Source organism: Heteronotia binoei, chromosome 8 (genome assembly GCF_032191835.1).
Source record: "Heteronotia binoei isolate CCM8104 ecotype False Entrance Well chromosome 8, APGP_CSIRO_Hbin_v1, whole genome shotgun sequence".
Lineage (NCBI taxonomy): Eukaryota > Metazoa > Chordata > Lepidosauria > Squamata > Gekkonidae > Heteronotia > Heteronotia binoei.
The window spans coordinates 86954319-86974703 of record NC_083230.1 but is presented as its reverse complement, the minus strand read 5'-3'; the positions used below and the strand labels follow the sequence as shown (position 1 = coordinate 86974703).

Sequence of the window (20385 nt, the reverse complement as noted above, 5' to 3'; positions counted from 1 at the left end):
CAGCATAGCATCTGGTGCCTCTCCTCAAAACACCCTCCAAGTTTCAAAAAGACTGGACTAGGGGGTCCAATTCTATGAACCCCAAAAGAAGGTGCCCTTATCCTTCATTATTTCCAAAGGAGATAAGGTATTTAAAAGGTGTGCAATCCCTTTAAATGTGATGGCCAGAACATCCTTTGGAGTTCAATTATGCTTGTCACAACCTTGGTCCTGGCTCCATCCCCAAAGTCTCCTGGCTCCACCTTCAAAGTTCCCAGAAATGTATTGAATTGGACTTGGCAACCCTAATTGTGGGAGACCAAATTTCACAAGGTTGCTGGTTTTGATTGAGTGCCTGTTTTGATTTTCCCCTCTCCATTTTAAGAATCAAATCCAGTAAGACTTTATTTAAACCATTTTCTGTTTCCTTGCACCAAGTTCTTTCCAGTACCACTATACATATTTATCAATGTTATTTGTGCATGTTGTGTATAAATGTTTAGTGTGTCAGACTAGCATTAGGTGGACCTGTGTTTAAACCCCCATTCTCTGACATGAAGTTCAGGGGTGACCTTGGACCTATCTTCTCATTTATCAGCCTCTCAAGTCAGTTGTGAGGATAAAATGAGGCCAGAAGATGTATGGATGCTGCCTTAAGTTCCTTTTGGGAAGGCATTTTTTTAGAAGTGTAAGTGTGGTGTGTGAAAGCCACAAAAATGAAGCTGATTGAAATAGAAGACCATTTATTTTTATTTATTTTATTTATATCTTGCCCTCCCCGCCGAAGCAGGCTCAGGGCTGAATTCGGTGCACCCATAAGTGGGGGCCCAGAAGAAATTTGTGAGGAGGGGACATTCCCCCCTTTGTTTTCTCCCCTCCCCCAGCTTGCCTCCAGGGAGGAGCCGCCGGTTAAGTGTGTTGTCTGCGCATGCAAAGCCAACTCTTTTTATTCAGGGAAGAATTTACCACCAACACACGGGTTTTCTTAATTGTCAGATTTTTCTGCAAACCAAGGGGTCCCCCAGTTTGTTGAATATCTGTTTAGGGCAAGCGTTCCCTCTATCTGTGGATTTAGATATCTGCAGATAGGGGGCACTATTGGGAATTACGGTAGATATAGGGGTGGCCAACGGTAGCCCTCCAGATGTTTTTTGCCTACAACTCCCATCAGCCCCAGCCATCAACCATGCTGGCTGGGGCTGATGGGAGTTGTAGGCAAAAAACATCTGGAGAGCTACCATTGGCCACCCAAAATGAAAATGGCCATATCAGTTCATCACATGAACAAATGAATCTGCCTGATACTCTCTCTCTCCAGGGTCTCAGACTGAGGTCTTTCACAACACCTTCTACTTGATCCTTGTAACTGGAAATTGAACCTGGGGCCATCTGCATACAAAGCATGTGCTCCACCACTGAACAGTGCTCCCCCAACTGAGTGTGAAGGATAGATTCAATTTTCTGAGAATTGGAAGTTTGTTTCAAGGGATTGCTAGTTTCAGCTGAGCAATACACAGGAAGCTTCTTTAACAGTTTAACCGTTCCTCCTTTTCCCCATTTCTCCCCATGCCCTCCCAAGTACATTTTCTCTCCACAGGAGAAACAACATCAGGGGTCCATGTCTTTTCCTTTGAGGGAGAGGCCATTTTATGAGGAGAAAATCGTTAAACATCCCTCCCCCATCTCACACCACTCTTTTGCTCCCAAGCACAGCTTCTAATGCTGCTTTTCAGTCAATAAAACCCTGGGAAAAGCTCCCAGAGATTCTGCTGCTCAGTTCCAAATCACATGACCAAACCGCCACTTTATGTTTTGTAAAGGCTCTGCTTCTATACTTTGAGGAGTGATTTGGGAGACAGAACTGCCACAGAGTGGGGAGGGCTTTTCTTTTTGGAGAAGTCAGTGCTTGCTTAATTTGTGTGCCTCAGGCAGGCTGCTGCCACTCAAGTGACACAACAACACCAGCAAAGTGGCAACACTAATAGCCAAATTGGCACAGAATGTGGGGCTGACTGGATGAGTGCCAAGCTGAGTGCGTGGGGGGAGGGAAATGGTTGACTTATTCACTCTGTGTCCACTGGCAGCTCAGCTAAAGCTGTACAGCAGATCTGGGCTGAGCTGTAGCTGCAAGCTGAACAGATGGTGGAGCAAGAACACAACCACTTCATCTTTTATCTGCCCCATCATATGCTATAGGCAGGAGAAAGCAGTTTCAGCAGGCAGATGAGAACCAGCACAAAACTTCAGCCCTCCACTCAGCCTCACAGTGTCATAGACACACCTTTACCTTCACCACAAACTCCTTGAAAGGAAAAAATATAATGAAGGGTGAACTGCAGTAAAAAAAGTACTGAGTAAAGAAAGGGTTAAGCACCTTTACTTGAAGGTCTGATTCAGTATAAGGTGGCATCATGTGTTCATGCATTAATATGTACATTTACATGTAACATATAGTTTGGCCCCAAGAGGGTTTTTTTCCTTTTAATTTTTTTATTAAAAAATCAACAATTCAAACAGTACAGCTATATTTCAAACATAATTAGAAATAGATCAAACTTGAATACACAGGATTCTGTGGTAAAATGCCTTCTTGAGTAAGGTAAGTGATAACCAGATACCAGAGTTCAACCACCTTTTTAACATAGGTTTGTGGAGAGACCTGTGAGGAAGAGTTTGCCTATTTAGCTAAAATAAAATAGTCCCAAATTCTTTTCTTCCAACTTTGAAGAGACGGAGGATATTTGTCTTTCCACTTCGTGGCAATTTCAGTTTTTGCAATAGATAACAAAATGGAAATAATGTCCTTTGTTTTTTGTTTTTCAGCATCAGAACAGTTCCAACAGTCAAGCAGGACCACAACAGGATCAACAGGTAAGTTAACATTTAACATTTTATTTAACAATTTGGCCCTAAGAGTTGATAGTCAAAAACTTTCTTAGCCTTTATAATTTCAGATAAAGATTTCTTTAAAAATGATTGAATAAAGTCCAAAGCAAAAAAAAGATGGCAAGGAAAAATGTATCAACATATAATGATTATTTTTATACCACTGTTTTTTTAAATGTGAACTTGATAGTTATGAAAATACTCTACTTGACAGGAATAAAAATGTATTAGTCAGATCAGCAACCAGCTATTTATTTTACCTGTGACTTGAGAATAAAAAGATGATAATAGTAGTCATTCAATGGTAACACATTTTATGCATTCCCAGCTATAAGACCAGGCAGTCAGAAATGTGAGAGGCCTCTGCCTGAGACCCTGGAGAGCCACTGCCAGTATCATGAGACAATGGTCTAATACGCACAAGTGTTTTCCTCCACTTTCACCATCCATGTCTGCTGGGTTTTGTCAAGTTCCCAATTTTCCTTCAATAAAAGTGACTCTCCATTTGATTGGATAAGTATTTATTGTAAGGCAGGAAACATTGACACTGATACGCAGCCAGTGTCAAAAGTGGCACACAGTAACACAAGTTCAGTTTATATACTCTTGCAGGGGTCGTTAAAAGTGCACCTTAATTTAAGGCGTGAAGACAGTTCAAACTTAGTGACTACAAGTCACACACTCACTACCAAGCTTTCTACAAAACATTCCAGGAGAGAAGTTATTACCTTGGTACCAAGCAGGCTCCCAGCTCCTAGGAGGCAAGCAAGTTAACTTTCGTTTCCGCAGCAGTCTAAGCATTCTACCCATACATTCCACAGACTACATCAAAGAGACACAGATAATGGTGATGAACTTGACAGGTTTTCTTTTTCCTTCTGCACTGAGTTTCCTCCCCTCAATACTCAGTTTGTTTTCTGGTGACTGTTTCCCCAGGTTTTCTGAGAGTGTTTTTGTGGTGATTTCCCCCTCATTTTGCTTCCAAGCCGAAAGTAATTCAGAAGCATACAGATTCCCTCAGAATCTCCCCTACTCTTTTGCTGCCCCTCAAAGGTCACTCCCCTGCCCACACTGAAGTTCTTTCACCCATCCTGCACCTTCTGCCATCCTCCTCCCTTCACTGGTGTACAAGATCCATTGATTACTTTTTCCCTCATTACTTAATTTTTTTTTACAAGTTGCATGAGTTTAATGATATGAGACTATTGCTAGTCTTGGATTGCTGAATTTTTTAAAAATCAAAATAATAGGGAGAAGTTTAAAAGGGCAGCACCCTGATAGTATTGACTTGAATGGGTGATTGGAGAGGAGGCAAACGGCAGCATCCCCAGTACAAAAAAGGGGGGGGGATTTCAGTGCTGCATGCAAACAAAATAAAGGGGGGATCATCAACACACAATAAAATTGACATGAGATGGGGAGAAAGGAAGGAGGGAGAGAGAGAGAGATACTGTGATGGAAAGCTTAATTTTTTGAAAACATTTTCTACTTTAAAGATTTAGTGAACAATGTTGGGGAGAACCATTTTGGCAGTCTCCATAAGCCTCATTAAAATAGCAGCTGAGCCACATGGACCTTCTGCAAATTGCAAAACTTAAAAATTGCCTGAGATTGGTGCATTTAGAGAAAAAAGTGCAATCGGCATAGGAGAAGCTTTAAAAAACTGCCAAGAGCATGACCGGTGTGCAGGATCACGTTAGAGATAACTACACAAATTTGCAAGGAAGGGCAGGAAATTAGTGTTACTGTGCAGCTGCACTAGGGCATTGTTGAAGATACCCCCCCTTTTTTTCAATTTAATGACACAAGACTAAAAAAGCTTTACAGAGCTTCTGCCAGAGGACTGCTCCTCCATACAAATTGCAGCCCTGTGCAAAGCATTGTGGAGTTGCAGCTGACTTTGCACAGGCATGTGCACACATGTTGACAATGATCAAAGCTTGCAATGCCAGTGTCACTTGGTCCTACTGTGCATTCTGTACATGCAACATGTTTCCCCATATTATGAAATTGTGTAACTCTTTTGCATTTTTCACAGTGGCTAGTAACACAGCAGATAATCCCCCAGTGCTTGGCAATATGGAAAACAGGACTTTAGAAGATGAAGATATTGGATTTATATCCCGCCCTCCACTCCAAAGAGTCTCAGAGCGGCTCACAATCTCCTTTACCTTCCTCCCCCACAACAGACACCCTGTGAGGTGGGTGGGGCTGGAGAGAGCTCTCACAGCAGCTGCCCTTTCAAGGACAACCTCTGCCAGAGCTATGGCTGACCCAAGGCCATGCCAGCAGGTGCAAATGGAGGAGTGGGGAACCAAACCCGGTTCTCCCAGATAAGAGTCCGCACACTTAACCACTACACCAAACTGACTTTGCTGTTGCTTGTCAGTTTCAAAAATAGTCTTGTCAGTTTCAGCATTGGTTTCTCTCCCTTTGTCTGTGTTACTTTGTGTTCCTTTTCATTCAATGAACTGACACTAATATATATACGCACAAAACCCATGAGGATTTAAATGGAAGGCGCTCACTGGATGTTACTGTGAAGCTGAGATAGGGCAATTGCAGAATTTAAAAAAAAAAACTTTGGACACCACCCCCCACACATCACAAGTTATGTTACCACCCGGATTTAGAAAAGAGTGTTTTTTAAAAATTGTATCTGCAGAATAAATATACTTGGGGGGTGGGGAATGATGAGTATGGCAGGCAAAGAAACCAACCTTAAAAGTCAACCTTAAAAGCTTACTGCTTAGAAAATCTGCAGTAAACTGTGCATGCGTAATAGTCCAATACTGATGGACTAATAGTCTAATTCAATATAAGACAGCTTCAAGTGTTCATGTGTGTGCAGTTTGCTCATGAGAATCAAATTTAGTAATTTCCAGAGTAATTAACAATTTCCAGAGTAACGTATTCCCATTGTTGTGGCATGCCTAGAGTGGATTAACTTTGATTAATGATGTCAGAATATGGATTCCATTGTTCACTGAGGTTAGGGGCATGTCCTACTGCAAAGGATCCTCAAGTGGGATTAAGCTGTAGTCAAGATTCCCAGTTTCTTGGAAAGAAACTTACTTCCCCTTACTAAGCCACTTCCATTTGGACATGATGACTAATTTTTGTTGTTCATTCGCACAGTCGAGTCTGACTCGTTGCGACCCCATGAACAAAGTCACACCAGGCCCTCCTGTCTTCCACCATCCTCTGAAGTCTGCTCAAATTCATGTTACAATAGCATGCCCCTGAGGGAAGGAGAGAGAGAGGGAAAAGGAGTGTTCAAACTGGCTAACAAAGTTCCTTAAGAGGGTACTTTTCAACTCCCACAGCACGAAGTAATGTGAGAACTGGCCTTTAAGCCTTACTTCGACAGCCTGAAGAAGGGTTGTATTTCCACTTGACATTTCAGACCTTGGGATTCGCACACCACTTTGCAAATGCACTTGATTCCTCACACTCATGGGCTGTAAATAAACTCTTTATCCAGTTTCAGGGGTATAAAAGGAGGCTTGTCTGACCTAGTGGCATTGTGCACCCCACTTTTTCATGGCTCCATAGCTGCACAAAGTATAGGTGAACCAAAAACAAACAGGTGAAGTGTTGAATAGAGCCTTATCATTTCACTGCTATCTTTATGACCTTTGGGAAAACCTCAGATCTGACTCTCTGCCCAACAGTGTTGCCTTCATGGCTGGATAGGAGCCATGCTTTGAAGTCATTTGTGAATATCCAACTTATTGAGTGAATCTTGAAGAAAAGAACAGACCACAGAACATGTTTTATTGCTAAAGATACAGTTATTTCTCTGTGTCATACCCTTTGATATCCTCTCTCTCCCCCCCCCCCCATTCATCCAGTCAAGGATAAACTGCACATTAACAATAGGAATTTGGAATAAGATTCTCCAATGTGTAATTTTTGGGTGAGTTCCATGAGCACAGCTCCCAATGCTAGGTTGAAGAAAGAAAGAAAGAAAGAAAGAAAGAAAGAAAGAAAGAAAGAAAGAAAGAAAGAAAGAAAGAAAGAAAGAAAGAAAGAAAGAAAGAAAGAAAGAAAGAAAGAAAGAAAGAAAGAAAGAAAGAAAGAAAGAAAGAAAGAAAGAAAGAAAGAAAGAAAGAAAGAAAGAAAGATCAGGATCAAGTGCCGTGTTCTACTGGAGAAAGTTTCCTTCCAGACGTTTCGTTCTCAGCTGCGGAGAACATCCTCAGTGGCGTTGCAGCCGGAGCAGGTGCTCAGACCTTCTTGGCTGCTGTGCATTGAGCTTGATTCCAAATAAGGCTACAGCACAAGACTGAGGGGTTAAGCCACCACCACTCCCTTCCATTTTCACAATTCAAAATAGCCCCAAGAAGCTGGTATCTGCCACAATGGGCAAAAATATAAGTATTTGCAAAAGTGTCTGTATGTGGCCCCAGAGAGCCACAATGTGATTAGCTGAGAAGAACAGTCAGGTATTGTCTGTTTGCGCCTCCGGAGTAAATAGTGATTCCCCATAGCCATTTTTGGATCAGGAAAAGGCAGCCTATACCCTTCCCTGCTCCTTGCAGCACAATCTCAATCATCCAGTGGAGACAATATGCTCATTCCCACTCAATGTGTAGTATTCCCATTTTGACTGATAACAGGCTGAGAGGAATATATGACATCAGTTTTACAACAACTTCATTGGTTGTCAGTGTGGTTTTAGGCCCAACTCCAACTGCAGATGTTTGACTTCAAAGTCCTAAGTGTTCTGAGTCACAGGCTTGGTTGTGTAGGAAAGAATGGGACAAATAATTGGCTTTCTAACAACTAATTTCGATATGTACCATTGGCCACTGCAAGCAGCCTTGCCCTCCGTAAAACCCAATTTTCTAATATATAGCCGCTATCCATATATAGCTGCAGTTTCATTTAAACTGACAAGAGCAAACAGAGATGTAGAATTTGACTCATCTCCCTTTTCTAGAGGGAACTGTATTATGTAGAGTCTATAGGCTTCAGCTTTTTATTTAAGACACTGTTTTTCCTCCAGCAACCCCAGGAAGAGTCAGGCTGCACAGAACAGAATATTAGTTGACACTTTTACAGAGCCAGTTTAGTTGGCAAATTATGCAAGCTTCTAAGATAAGCAAAACTGTTCATCAACCAGGATGAATCTGAAATTTATTTTCCTAACTATTGTGGATACACAATCAAAATATTTTGGCCATATCTGTTGGAAGTTTACAAATCAAACTAAGTTCCTTCCTCTGTTTTTCTTCCTTCTTCCCCAGGCTTGCCTTCAAATAAGAACTGAACACACACAGTGCAGAAATGGAGATTATTTAATTCAAAAATATACTACTTGCTGTCTAGATAAGAACCATACAGCAGTCTCAGCTGATGGTCTGAATAACATAAAATGGAGAAAACCTGCACAGAATACAGGTATGTATCCACATAGGGTTGCCAGATCTGGGATGTGAATCATCTGGAGATTTGGAGGTAGAGTGGGGTTGTCGGGTCCAATTCAAGAAATATCTGGGGACTTTGGGGGTGGAGCCAGGAGCAAGGTTGTAAAAAGCATAATTGAACTCCAAAGGGAGTTATGCCGATCACATTTAAAGGGACAGCACACCTTTTAAATGCCTTCCCTCCATTGGAAATCATGAAGGATAGGCGCACCTTCTTTGGGGGGTCATAGAATTGGACCCCCTGGGGTTCTACTCGCAGATTTTTCTCCATCATAAGACATTATGCTAGTCACTCTGTAAAGTAAAGAACTTGAAAGCCTGATGACTGTTCAAACTTTTCCCTCCTGGATGAAGATGACATCACATTGAAACATGTAGAATATGCTTCTATCCACATTGAGGGTCATTTGGAACATCTACTCCGTCTGGAATATGTGAAATATGGACTTTGTATTTTCCTAGCACATGGTTTTGTTCCAATTAATTTATAGCTCTTTAGCTACTTGAAGGAACTTTTTTCCTAAGAATTTAGATGAATTTTTCATGAGCTTTATACAAAAATTTTTGTATAATTAATTCTAATGAGTGTATGAGAGTTTTAGTAATTTTTTTCATGGATTTTGTTCTTTGTTTGTGATTTTTTCCAGGGAAGCTGATTTCTTTAGTCTGAAGTAAATTATAATACTGGGAGATCTCTAGGCCCCATTTGGAGTTTGTGCAACACGACAAAAGCCACGCAGACAAAAGATTGGAAAAGAAGCAACAGCTCTGTGTATAGAATACCTCTAGTATAACCGGCATAACCAGTCTAAAGAACTCCTTTTTCGCATATGAGTAAGTAAAATTTGCTTGGATAAAGCAGTAACATGAAACAGGAGTCCTTTAGACTGGTTATACCTGTAAGCTGTTTTTCATTATTGATTGATTTTTTTTCAATACTTCCTGCATACACTGTGCAAATCCAAAATATTTATGAACATTTATGAAAGCCTGGATTAATGCATTTCTATAAATTTTGAAAAAAATTGATATGAATAAAGAAATCAATTTTCTACACCAGTGTAAAAAAACATCTTTGTTGGACATTATTGAGAACAATTTGTATTACAAGAGGTATTCTATACATGGAGCTATTGCTTCTTTTCCAACCCATTTGGAGTTTGGCAACTCTGTGTAAAGCATGGAGCCAAAGGGGCACATGGGCAGGAGAGCACTGAATTTTCTCTCTACTCTGTGAAAGCTCATCTGCCTTCATCTCTTGCATTTTATCATAGTGAGAATCACTTCTGGTCCTAGAGCACAAACAGAGAAGAAAAGACCTCAGAGGTGGGAAGGAGAAAATAGACTAAAGGAGTAAAAGTGGAATGTAAGTAAGAGTTCATCACATGCACAGAGACTTTGCCTGTGGATTCCTTTGGCCCTTTAAATCAATCACAGACCCAGTCCTCAGCTTTACACACAGGCCAGCACTAGCATTTCTGCCACCCAAGGCAGAATCCTGCACACACACACCCCAGTATCTAATTGCGTGTGCTTTGCATGCGCAATGCGATGACATCACCTAGAAGTGACATCATCGCAATGGTGCGCAGCGTGCCCCCTGCCCAACAGCCCTGTCCCACTTTATAGGGAGCTGAGCAGGGGCTGTGGGGGACATTGTTTTTTCAATCCAATTGCTTGGAGTGAAGAAACAACAGCCCTGCAACCCCTGCTGAGCTCCCCACAAAGTGGGACAGGGTTGCTGGGCAGGGGGTCCATTGTTTCCTCACTCTGATTGCTCAGAATGAAGAAAAATGCCTCACGCACCCCCTGCCCAGTCACCTTCTTCCACTTTGGAGGGAGCTGAGCAGGGGCTGTGGAAGCGCTTGCTGCCACGCCCCCCCCACTTGCCTTCCAGTGAGGGCTAGAAGGCAGTGGGCACTCTCAGAGCCAGGCTCTGAGTGCACTCGCTGCCATACCCCCAACTTTGCTAAGGCTTCCAGAGCCTCAGGAAGCCTCGGTAAGGTCCGGAAGGCAGCGGGGTGACTTTGGGATGCAGCTCGTGAGGAGACGGGGCGTCTTGTGGTGTCCCTAGGCCAGGTGTTGCCTTAAGCAGCCGCCTACTTGGCCTACTCCCACGTGCCAGCCCTGTTTACACATCAGTGGGGTTTTAAAGATGTGGATCTGCTACTATCACATATCATCTGGGCCTTAGTTGGGGGTGAATTTTTCAATCAAGGGCCAAATTATTTTCCTACATAATGAAATAAGACTGTTCTTCTCCATGAGTAACACCTATGCTGCTACATATTTCAATGTGACTCTAAGGAGGCACTGCTCCTCTGTATCCTTGCTAGCCCTGGAACCCAAACTCCTTGTACTTGCTCTCCATGTCATTCCGGAACATCTCCAAGGCCTTTCTCATTGCCGCTTGGGAATCAGCTCCAAAGTCCGCAGAGTATTTCTCAGCAATGACAGCAACAATCACTTCAGAAATGAACTGCACAGAAAGAAGAAAATGATACTTATTCTATGCTATAAGCAGGGCTTTTTTTTGAGCCGGAACGCACAGGAACGCAGTTTCGGCTGGCTTGGTGTCAGGGGGTATGGTGTAATATGTAATTGAGTTCCTGTTGGACTTTTTCTACAAAAAAAGCCCTGGCTATAAGTAATGTATATGGAATAGATAAAGGACTCCAGTGTGTTTTAGTGTGATGCTTGAAGTATTATAAAATATATATCCTCATCTGTCAACGCAGTTATCATCAGCACCAAGCCTGTCCCCCTATTTTTACAGCCTTTTGCTACTGAATAAATGCTGTACCTTCAAAAGGCTGTTGTAAGGATAACACAGGAGGAGGATGTAGTGATGGCCATAGTCACAGACAATTTTTAAAAGGGGGTTAGACAGTCTATCAGTGGCTGCTAGCCATATTGGTGACTAAAGGGAACCTCCATAGTCAGAGTCAGTAAACCTCTGAACACCAGTGCCAGGAGGCAATCATCAGGAGAGGACCTAAATTGGCCTCTATGCCCTATTGTTAGCCCTCCACTTGGTTGACCACTGTGTGAGACAGGATGCTGGACTAGAAGGGTCACTGGTCTAATCCAGCAGGGCTCTTCTTACATTCTTATAAGCATATGTTGCCCTGAACACTAAGGGCCAGCATGTGGGGTTCTGCCGCCCGAGGCAGAACCGTGACATGCGCCCACCCCCCTCCCACTGGGGAAACGTTTTCGCGTGTGTGCTTTGCACGCATGTGGTGTGATGATGTCACTCAGAGGTGACATCATCATGTCAGTCACTGAAGCATCATTGTTTCTGGGCGCTGAGGGGCCAGGAGAGTTCCTCCGACCCCTCAGCATCCAGAAAGAACACACGCTGCTTTCAATCCTCGGTGTTCTCTGAGTTCAGAGAGCGCCAAGGACTGAAAGCACCATTGTTTCTGGGAGCTGAGGGGTCGGGGGAGTTCCTCTGACCCCTCAGCATCCAGTCGGAGGCTCAGGGACGGTGCAAGCCGGAATGGGGACACCTCCCTTCGCCCCTGTTGGAAGCTGGCACCCTAGGTAATTGCCTAGGTCGCCTACTCCCATGCGCCGGCCCTGTGAACACCTTGGAGAAAGGGTGCCATAAAAATGTAAACCAAAATAATGAGAAGTCATTAACAGGGGAAAAGTCCAGGTTTTTCTGATTTCAACACAACTGTTTTCACCTCTCTCAGGACCACAACTCAATGTATTCCTGGAATGTACATTGGACAAATGAGGAGTTGCATCATGCATATGCCATGTACACAAAGCCACTCATATCAGACTTCATGAAAAGAAATAAACATACAGCTAAATTTCTCTCCATGATGGGAAAATGTAAGTCCTCTTAAACAGTCATAGACTCATAGAGTTGGAATGTACCTCCAGGGTCATCTAGTCCAACCCCCTGCACAATGCAGGAAATTCACAAATACCCCCATGCCCTCATTGACCTGCACACCATATGCAAGTAGCATTAACTCGCAGGTGAGAACAGAACTGAAAACTTCAGGGAGCATAAAACATGGGTTCTGATGTCTCTACACTGATGTGCAGAGTATGGGAAACAAGCAGAAGGATCTTGAAATCCTAATACAGGAAGGGGACTATGACCTAAAAAGAGTTACTGAAACTTGGGATAAAACTCACAATTGGAATATTAGGATTGAGAGGAACAATTTATTTAAAAGGGTGGAGTCACATTATATGTAAAGGAGGTATATGCTTCTGAGAAAATATGTGAAACTGAGCAAGGAAGTTCAGTTGAGAGTCTACAGGTAAAAATAAAAGGAATAAGAAATAATAGTGATATTATGGTGGGGGTCTGCTATAGACCTCTAAGCCAGAGGACTTGGATGAAAAATTCCTGGAACAGATTACAAAATTCTCAGAGACAGGACATCGTGGTAATGGGAGATTTCAATTATCCAGATATCTGTTGTAAGTCCTACTCTGCTAAAAATGAAATTCATGACTTTTCTTGCTGACAACTTCATTTTCCATAAAATGGAGAGGGAAACAAGGGGATCTGCTATCTTGGACTTGATTCTCACCAACAAGGAAGAGCTCATTGACAAGGTGAAAGTAGTGGGCACCCCAAGTAATAGTGATCGTGTAATTTTGGAATTTACCAACTTCAGACTCATGCTCAGTGTATGGTCCACTAAGACCTCTAAGTGAAGGCAAAAAAACTCCCCACTGTTTTCCTGCCCTGGTGAGATGGTTCTTTTATCTGTGCTGTACTGGCAGTTTTATGGCCAGCATCCTACCCAGCAATTTTGGAGTGTTCATACTTGCCAAATCTCAAAGTGGAATATCTTTCAAGAAAGTTGTAATTCCCTTTAAATGGAGTTGACTTTTAGTAGCTGGGATTAAGTGACTCTAGAGCAAGTGAGTAGTTTTCAATATATTTTATCTAGTTTAAACTGGTTTTAATTTAGCATTTTATGTGTACGGCCTGGTTCTTCTCCATAAACTTGTAAGGAGAAAAAGGAGCAACTAAAAATTGGACTAAAATAAATTCTTCATCAAGAAAATTCCTCTTGAATGGAAATTCTAAAACTGGGTCTGTCCTCAGGGGCAGACCTTTCAATAGTTCACAGATAGAAAGGACAAGGACACCATTCTCCTAGCAATGATCGCTGCTTCTAACCTCTCTCTCTCTCTCTGACACACACACACTGCTGAAGCATCTGAAGTTATCAACTGCAGATTAAATTGACCATAGCTGTTTACTTTTTAAATAATGTGTTAATAGAATGCTTACTTTCACAAGAGATCTGGTGATAGGTCTAGAATAGCTGTAACCCCAGACACATTCATCAACAGTTATTCTCTGTCTAGGTGGGTATAGGAAAAACTATTAAGGGAAGTCTGGTACAAGCATTATTTGTGCTTTTACATACACATGTATTACAGACAAGATGCATCCACCTCCAACTCAGAAATCAGAGTTTAATTGCAATTCAGTTTTTTTCCCCAAAGGCAAAATCAGGATGAGAGAGGGCTTTGGCACGAACAGAATCAAAGCAAATCAGGCATGGCTGCTGTGTGGATCTTTCCTAGTCCTGCCCATACCAGCTCCATTCTCCCTGCCTTAGCTCCAGTGGCTGCCATTTCTCTCTCATTCCCCCACCCCCCAACAAACACCAAAAGCATTTTTTAAAATCAGCTATTACTAGATCAGGAGGGAAGACATCATGGTATGGCCTGATCTTGTCAAATCTCAGAAGCCAACAAGGAAGACCTCCAAGGAAGGCAATGGCAAACCGCTTCTGCTTCTCACGTGCCTTGAAAGCCCCTTGCTGGTGTCACCATAAGTCAGCTGTGAAGTGCACTGAGAGGTGCATCAGCAGAATTTCTTTTTTTAAAATGCTAAAAGCAGCCACTTGGGATTTGAATTGGGGGGGATGACACTAGTAGGGGGGCATTTCTACCCTTCCCTCCTGTTTCCCAGTTTCAATTCGCTCCTGCCCAAGAGGGTTTTTTTCTTCCTTTTATGGGAAAAATACCAATACCATAGGCATAACTTTATGTTTCCTCTACAGAACACAGGATGGATTGAGGGGGGCCAATATGCATTGGAAAACTGGGGCAAAGGTTAAGGGGAAAAAACCTCCTACTCCATGGCCCTAATCCAGATCCTACTCCCTTCCATAGCTACTTATATCCTTTTGAAACAATGGAAAACCCTAATTGTGGGTACTCTGGGTATTATTTCATTTGACCCAAAAGTGTTTTACTTCAATTTGATGTGATCTTAGTAATATTAATTAGTAGTGTAGAACACTTTAATTATCTATAATAAACAGAGATAGCTAGATACTCCTAGGGGATAATCAGGTGACTCTTCAAACAATGCCCCATTACCTACTAAGTTATTATAGCAGGCTTCTTGAATCAATTTCAGAAGTTTCAAACAGAAGACAAACACACATGCACAGATGCATAGAGCCCAAAAGGATGCAAGCTTGGGATCACCTGCCTGCATCGTAGGTGTACTCCACACCATCATCCACCCTTACCTCGAGGTGTCTGATGGGAATTTTATGTTTGGTGGCATGGCTGTGTGCTAGTGGTTTCAGTTCTGCTTCATGCTGCCCTTTGAGCTTCAGGATTCTGCCCAGGGCACTGAGGACAGTCATTCCATGCTTCTTCAGTTCTTCTGAGCTCTTCATCTCATCAAGCGTCTTCAGGTGTTTAAACTTGCCAAAGTGCTCCATGGTCTCAGGATGGCTCTGAAACATCCTGCCAATGGAATGGAGGGGAAACCTAGAAGTGACAATGATAGCTCTAGGAATCACTAGTTATCATAGAATTTCCAGTGATTCCTAGAGCTTCAGCCATCTCCTCCAGGTTTTCCCCAGAAGTGACGTCATCACACCTGCGATGCCAGTCCCCATCATATCCCCACCCCCCAAATCTCCTGCCACCTGCCAGGCTCAGTCTGGCAACCCTCCCTGGGTTACGTCTTCCAGGTGGGACCTGAAGTTCTCCTGGAATTATAATTGGCATCCAGACTACAGAGATCAGTTTTCCTGCAGGGAATGGCAACTTCAGAAGGTGGACTCTATAGCATCACATCCTGGCTGAGCTTCCTTCTCTTTCCAAACTGCACTGTCCCCAGGCACTACCCCCAAATCTCCAGGCATTTCCTAAGACAGAACTTACAAACTTTCCTGGGAGGGACCCTTTTTTGTTGCAGAGATATAAGTGGAAAGAACTAACTTTTTTAAAAAGTGAAAGTTAGGAATTCAGAGGAACTGTTAGGTCATTGTGGCACTAAGAAGAAGAAGAAGATATTGGATTTATATCCCGCCCTCCACTCCGAAGAGTCTCAGAGTGGCTCACAATCTCCTTTACCTTCCTCCCCCACAACAGACACCCTGTGAAGTGGGTGGGGCTGGAGAGGGCTCTCACAGCAGCTGCCCTTTCAAGGACAACCTCTGCCAGAGCTATGGCTGACCCAAGGCCATTCTAGCAGGTGCAAGTGGAGGAGTGGGGAATCAAACCCGGTTCTCCCAGATAAGAGTCTGCACACTTAACCACTACACCAAACTGGCTCTCCTAGATTGTTATTATTGTGGTGCAGTGCAGCAACAATTACTGATTATTTTGAAAACCTTCAAAAGGCCATCTGGAGGCAAGGTGGGGAAAATGGCAATTGTGAGGGGCTGTTAGAAGGAAGATAGTGCTGATGTGGGCTAAATTTCTGACAAGGCACAGCTTCCCATACAAATGGCTTGCTTGCGTGCTTGGACTGCATTCATTCCAAAATGATCAACTAAAGCAAGTTTTGAAAGAGCATACCAAGAACAGGGAAATCTTGGACACTGCATGATTAGAAGATAACATAATGTGGATGCTAAAAAAGGCACTCCAGTTTGAAAGTCAAGACAGAGAAAAATCTCCCTGTGGCTATGACATCTGGTTTATGTCTATCTCCCCTGGCCCCAAATGCTCCCCCAAGGACCTTTTACACTGTAGAGGCTCTACTCCATTTGCAGCTTAATGGATCCCTTGGGGAAGGGTAATTGAGATCTATGGAAAAATTATTCTCTCCAATCCAAATTAATCTTGGTGCACTCCACACCACTATCACCACCCCAGTCCACCAAACATTTAAGTTCTAAAGGGGCAGAGGCCCTTACATTTCAAAGGTTCCTGGAATAATTGGGTGAATTAGATTAGACAATGCATCCAATTCCTTCTCGTAGTCTCTGATCAAATGCCCAGGCTGGTTGACCCAAACCTTCCTTTAGAAGTGAGGGGGAATTAATTCCTGCACCACAACCATTCTGCTAAAGGAAGAGGCAGTCTGCATCTCCCAAACCTGTGGGCTTCTGCATTTGTGTAAAAAACAGAGAGAAAAATGAGGAAGGAGTGAAAGTACAGTTTTTACTCCCCCACACAAAACAGAAAACCCTTCTGGGGAGGAAAGACAGATCTTGGAAGCAAAGCAAGCTCAGTATTTGGATGGGAGATCACCAAGGAAGACTCTGCAAAAGAAGGCAACGGCAAACCACTTCTGCTTCTCACTTGCCTTGAAAGCCCCTTGCTGGGGTTGCAATAAGTCATTTGCAATTTAACAGCACATATGGATGTACATAAAAACCTTCCTTCCACCAGTCTATGGCACTCAAGTTTGGGAGTCCTAAACCTCCCTTTATCATCATTGAAGGGAGGGGGTTAAATCCTGTTCTGAACCCATACCACTAAGAGAAGATTTGGATGGGCAGCTACTAAACTGAGTTTAGTGATCTTGTACTAGTGCACTAAGCATTATACAGCTCTCCAGTTGGGGGCCACAACAAATCCTGAACATGAGCACCCTACAGGCCTTTTGCTAGGGCAATTAAACATTTCTGTCTGGAGCTAGCTGGCACACGGAACAGGGCAGCAATCATGCAGGAGTGCTGTGGTGGTTGTGTAGGGCCAGGTAGGGCAGTGCCATGAGAGACCCACTTCAGCATTTTGTTGCTGTTTCCCACTTACCTGAAGCAGATCTATGTTAATACAAAAGTAATGGTGTCCAACTAGCATCTCACCCTCTGCCACAAAGCTTCCTGGGCCAGTCATACTCATTCAGTCTAACCTACCACCTCACAGAGTTGCTGTAAGATGATCATACACTCTGCCCTACACTGCATGGGGAAAGGGTGGGATAAAAATGTACTCAGTAGGCATGTGTGACAGTAACCACCTCTCTAGCTCTTAAGAGATATGTACATGTGTCTGTGACCGTTCAGGTCTTCACGGTGACTCTTCCTTTTAGTCACACACAGCCCTTTGCTGTGTTTAAAGAGCTAGCAGTCAGCTTTGCTTCTCATGAAGACTCTCCTTAGCTACTACCCCAGCTCCTTCTCAGAATCAACTGCCCTCTCAGCAGTTTCCCTCAGACTCTGTCAGGCACTGGACTCACTCAGACTCTGACAGGCACTGACTCCCTCAGCCGTTAGCTGTCAATCTCACCCTCAGAGTTCCGAGCACTCTGGCCCCCACCCTCAGGTCACCTGACGCAGGCTCTGTGCGTCTTTGGTTTTCCTTGGTTTTCTGTTAACCCATACCTTACTGCCACAGCATGCTATGTTAACTCCCACTATGTTAAAGATATTATGATCATCTGAATAGTACTGATGAATGATCAGGAAACTGCACTCTGGTGTTTTTTGCTGGTTAATTGTGTGTCTTGGTTAGTTAGAACCTTGATATGCCAGCCTCTTGGATAGAATGCAAACCTATCAACTCTGCTGGCTTGTAATGAAATGCAAATATGGGAAGACTGCGGCTCTAATCTTCTCGTTTACTCTTTGTTACCTTTGCTAATGAGTTATTCAGTAATGCCAGTTACAACAGCAATGGATCAAAACACCTTAAACAGAGAATTTGAATAATGAATCAGGATTTTCTTACTCCATCAATTATCTAAAGTCAAGTCAAAGAACTGAAGTCCTCAGGGTGACACAAGATTATCTTCCTCTTTCTTCTGCCCATATAATTATTATGTGTTTGTAATTGGCCAGGCAGGTTCTTAAACTCCATTCAGACAGCTTCTGAGCTTTGCTTCTTGTAGCTTTTTGGGCCACACTGTTTACAATTTTGTTTTCTTCTGTACTCATGGATATACCTTTTTCATTCAAGCATATAACCATGTGTGCATATGGTAAAGTAAGGTTAGTCCATGAAAGCATAGGTTGTAACCAGGACCTTTTTTGTAGAAAAAGCCCAGCAGGAACTCATTTTCATATTAGGCCACACCCCCTGACATCACCATTGTTTAGAATAAGGCTTTTTTTGTAGAAAAAGCCCAGCATAAGCTCATTTGCGTATTAGGCCACACCCTCTAATGCCAAGCCAGCTGGAACTGCGTTCCTGTGCGTTCCTGCTCAAAAAAAAGCCCTGGTTGTAACAAACCTGTTAGCTTTTAAAGTGGCACAAAACTTTTTTTTAATTTCAAGCGCTATGCTTTTCAGATTTCCATCACCAGCTTCTGCTTACCTGATAATAACCTCTTGTCCATGCACAGGGAGATCTGGTTCCACTTTTTCCCAGATATCCAAGACCCTCTGCCATTCCTGATCGCTGAGCCCCATAATGTCAGTTGCTTGAGAAACAATTGAAAGCAAGTTGTGTGGCAGAATAGATACAAACAGCTTGTGTGTGTTCTTCCTTGAGTGCAATGGGGGTAAAGAGACACATATCTGACTTACAGAAAGACACCTGTCAGACAACAGCTCAAGTCTAGGTCATTCTGGTCAAAGCTTTCCTCCCTCTCCCTCCCTCTCTCTTTAGAAAGCTATTTTAAGCCAGGAGCTATTGTAGCAGCCCCAGATGAAATAATTGCTGTGTTTGGGATTCATCTGGCATAGGTCCCACAGCGAACAGAAAGGGCACTTCCCCAGTTCTGTGCCAGGAACTTGTTACTCAGCTCCCATCCTGAGAGCTCAGGACACAAAGTCACATTGGCTGCATTCACACATTGCACACTACCATTGAGCTGTAGCAATCATTTGGAACTGGATTGCTTTGTCCATACAGTGATTGAATGATTGCTACAGTGCAATACACAACAATATGTGGATGCAGCTGTTCATTGGCTGGAATTCCCACTCTGCTATGGAAGCTGTCAGGGTGACTTTAACCAGTTACTCTCTCTCAACCTAATGTCCCCCACAGGGTGGTTGCTGTGAAGATAGAAATGGAAGAAGAGAGAACTAAGTTGGAAGCCACTTCAAGTCCGCAGAGGGAGAAGAGCATACATACCCCAATAAAAAAATCAAACAAATATACATGCACCGTTTTGAAATGTATGCACTTTGGTCCAGTTCAGATTTCTTTGTAAGATTTGGGAGCGCATAAGGAGAATACACAAGGCAAGGTGGTGAAGAAATAGCTAAGGCACGGTAATTAAGTTTGCTTTTGTTTCTGTTCCAGATCTGGGTTGATACAGATTGATTTTCATTACATACAAAATTGTATAGATGTGCTTTAAAACCTAGACTTGAAGCTGAGTATTCCTACACTACTTTATTGCCACTAAACTCAGTCCTGCAGATTTTGTACAAGATCTACCGTCACCTGGTGGCTCTGGATGAGAAGCGCAGTGTGTAAAAGATTCATTTCATGTTCACTGTGAAATCACTCCAGAATAAATGCATGTCTCTGGCCAATGAGGCAAGAACAATTGTCAAGACTCAGCTGTGCAATGTGATGAAATGGAAGGCATACGTGATGTACAGCAAGTTCAAAGGCAAATAAAAACACTGGAGGCAAATAGTCATGCTGCTGCCTTTGCCTTTGAGCTAAGAGGACCAAAAGTGTCAACAGAGAGTCAGTGAAGGAAGATGGGCCTGTTTGTTTGCTTAAAATAGTATAGACTGGGCTTTTGGTCTGTAATCAAGACAGTTTACAATAGACGATGTGCAACAAATATAAGATAGAACAGTGAGATAACATAAGATAGAGCAATATAAGATAGAAGAGTAAAACTTAGCTCTACAATATAAATAACAGCTGCAGAATTGTAACAATCTTATAAATGCCTTAAAAACCAGCACAATAGTTAAAGTCACCATAAGCA

General features: G+C 42.9%; 1 protein-coding gene across 1 annotated transcript; it reads right to left on the bottom strand.

Moving 5' to 3' along the window:
• Positions 1-10457: 10457 nt before the first annotated feature.
• Positions 10458-18991, bottom strand: MB (myoglobin). The gene is made up of 3 exons (XM_060244593.1): positions 18804-18991; positions 14831-15053; positions 10458-10776 (listed from the first exon to the last, which is right to left on the bottom strand). Exons 1-3 carry the CDS (start codon positions 18896-18898, stop codon positions 10630-10632), a joined length of 465 nt encoding a protein of 154 aa, XP_060100576.1. The 5' UTR covers positions 18899-18991; the 3' UTR covers positions 10458-10629.
• Positions 18992-20385: the final 1394 nt, after the last annotated feature.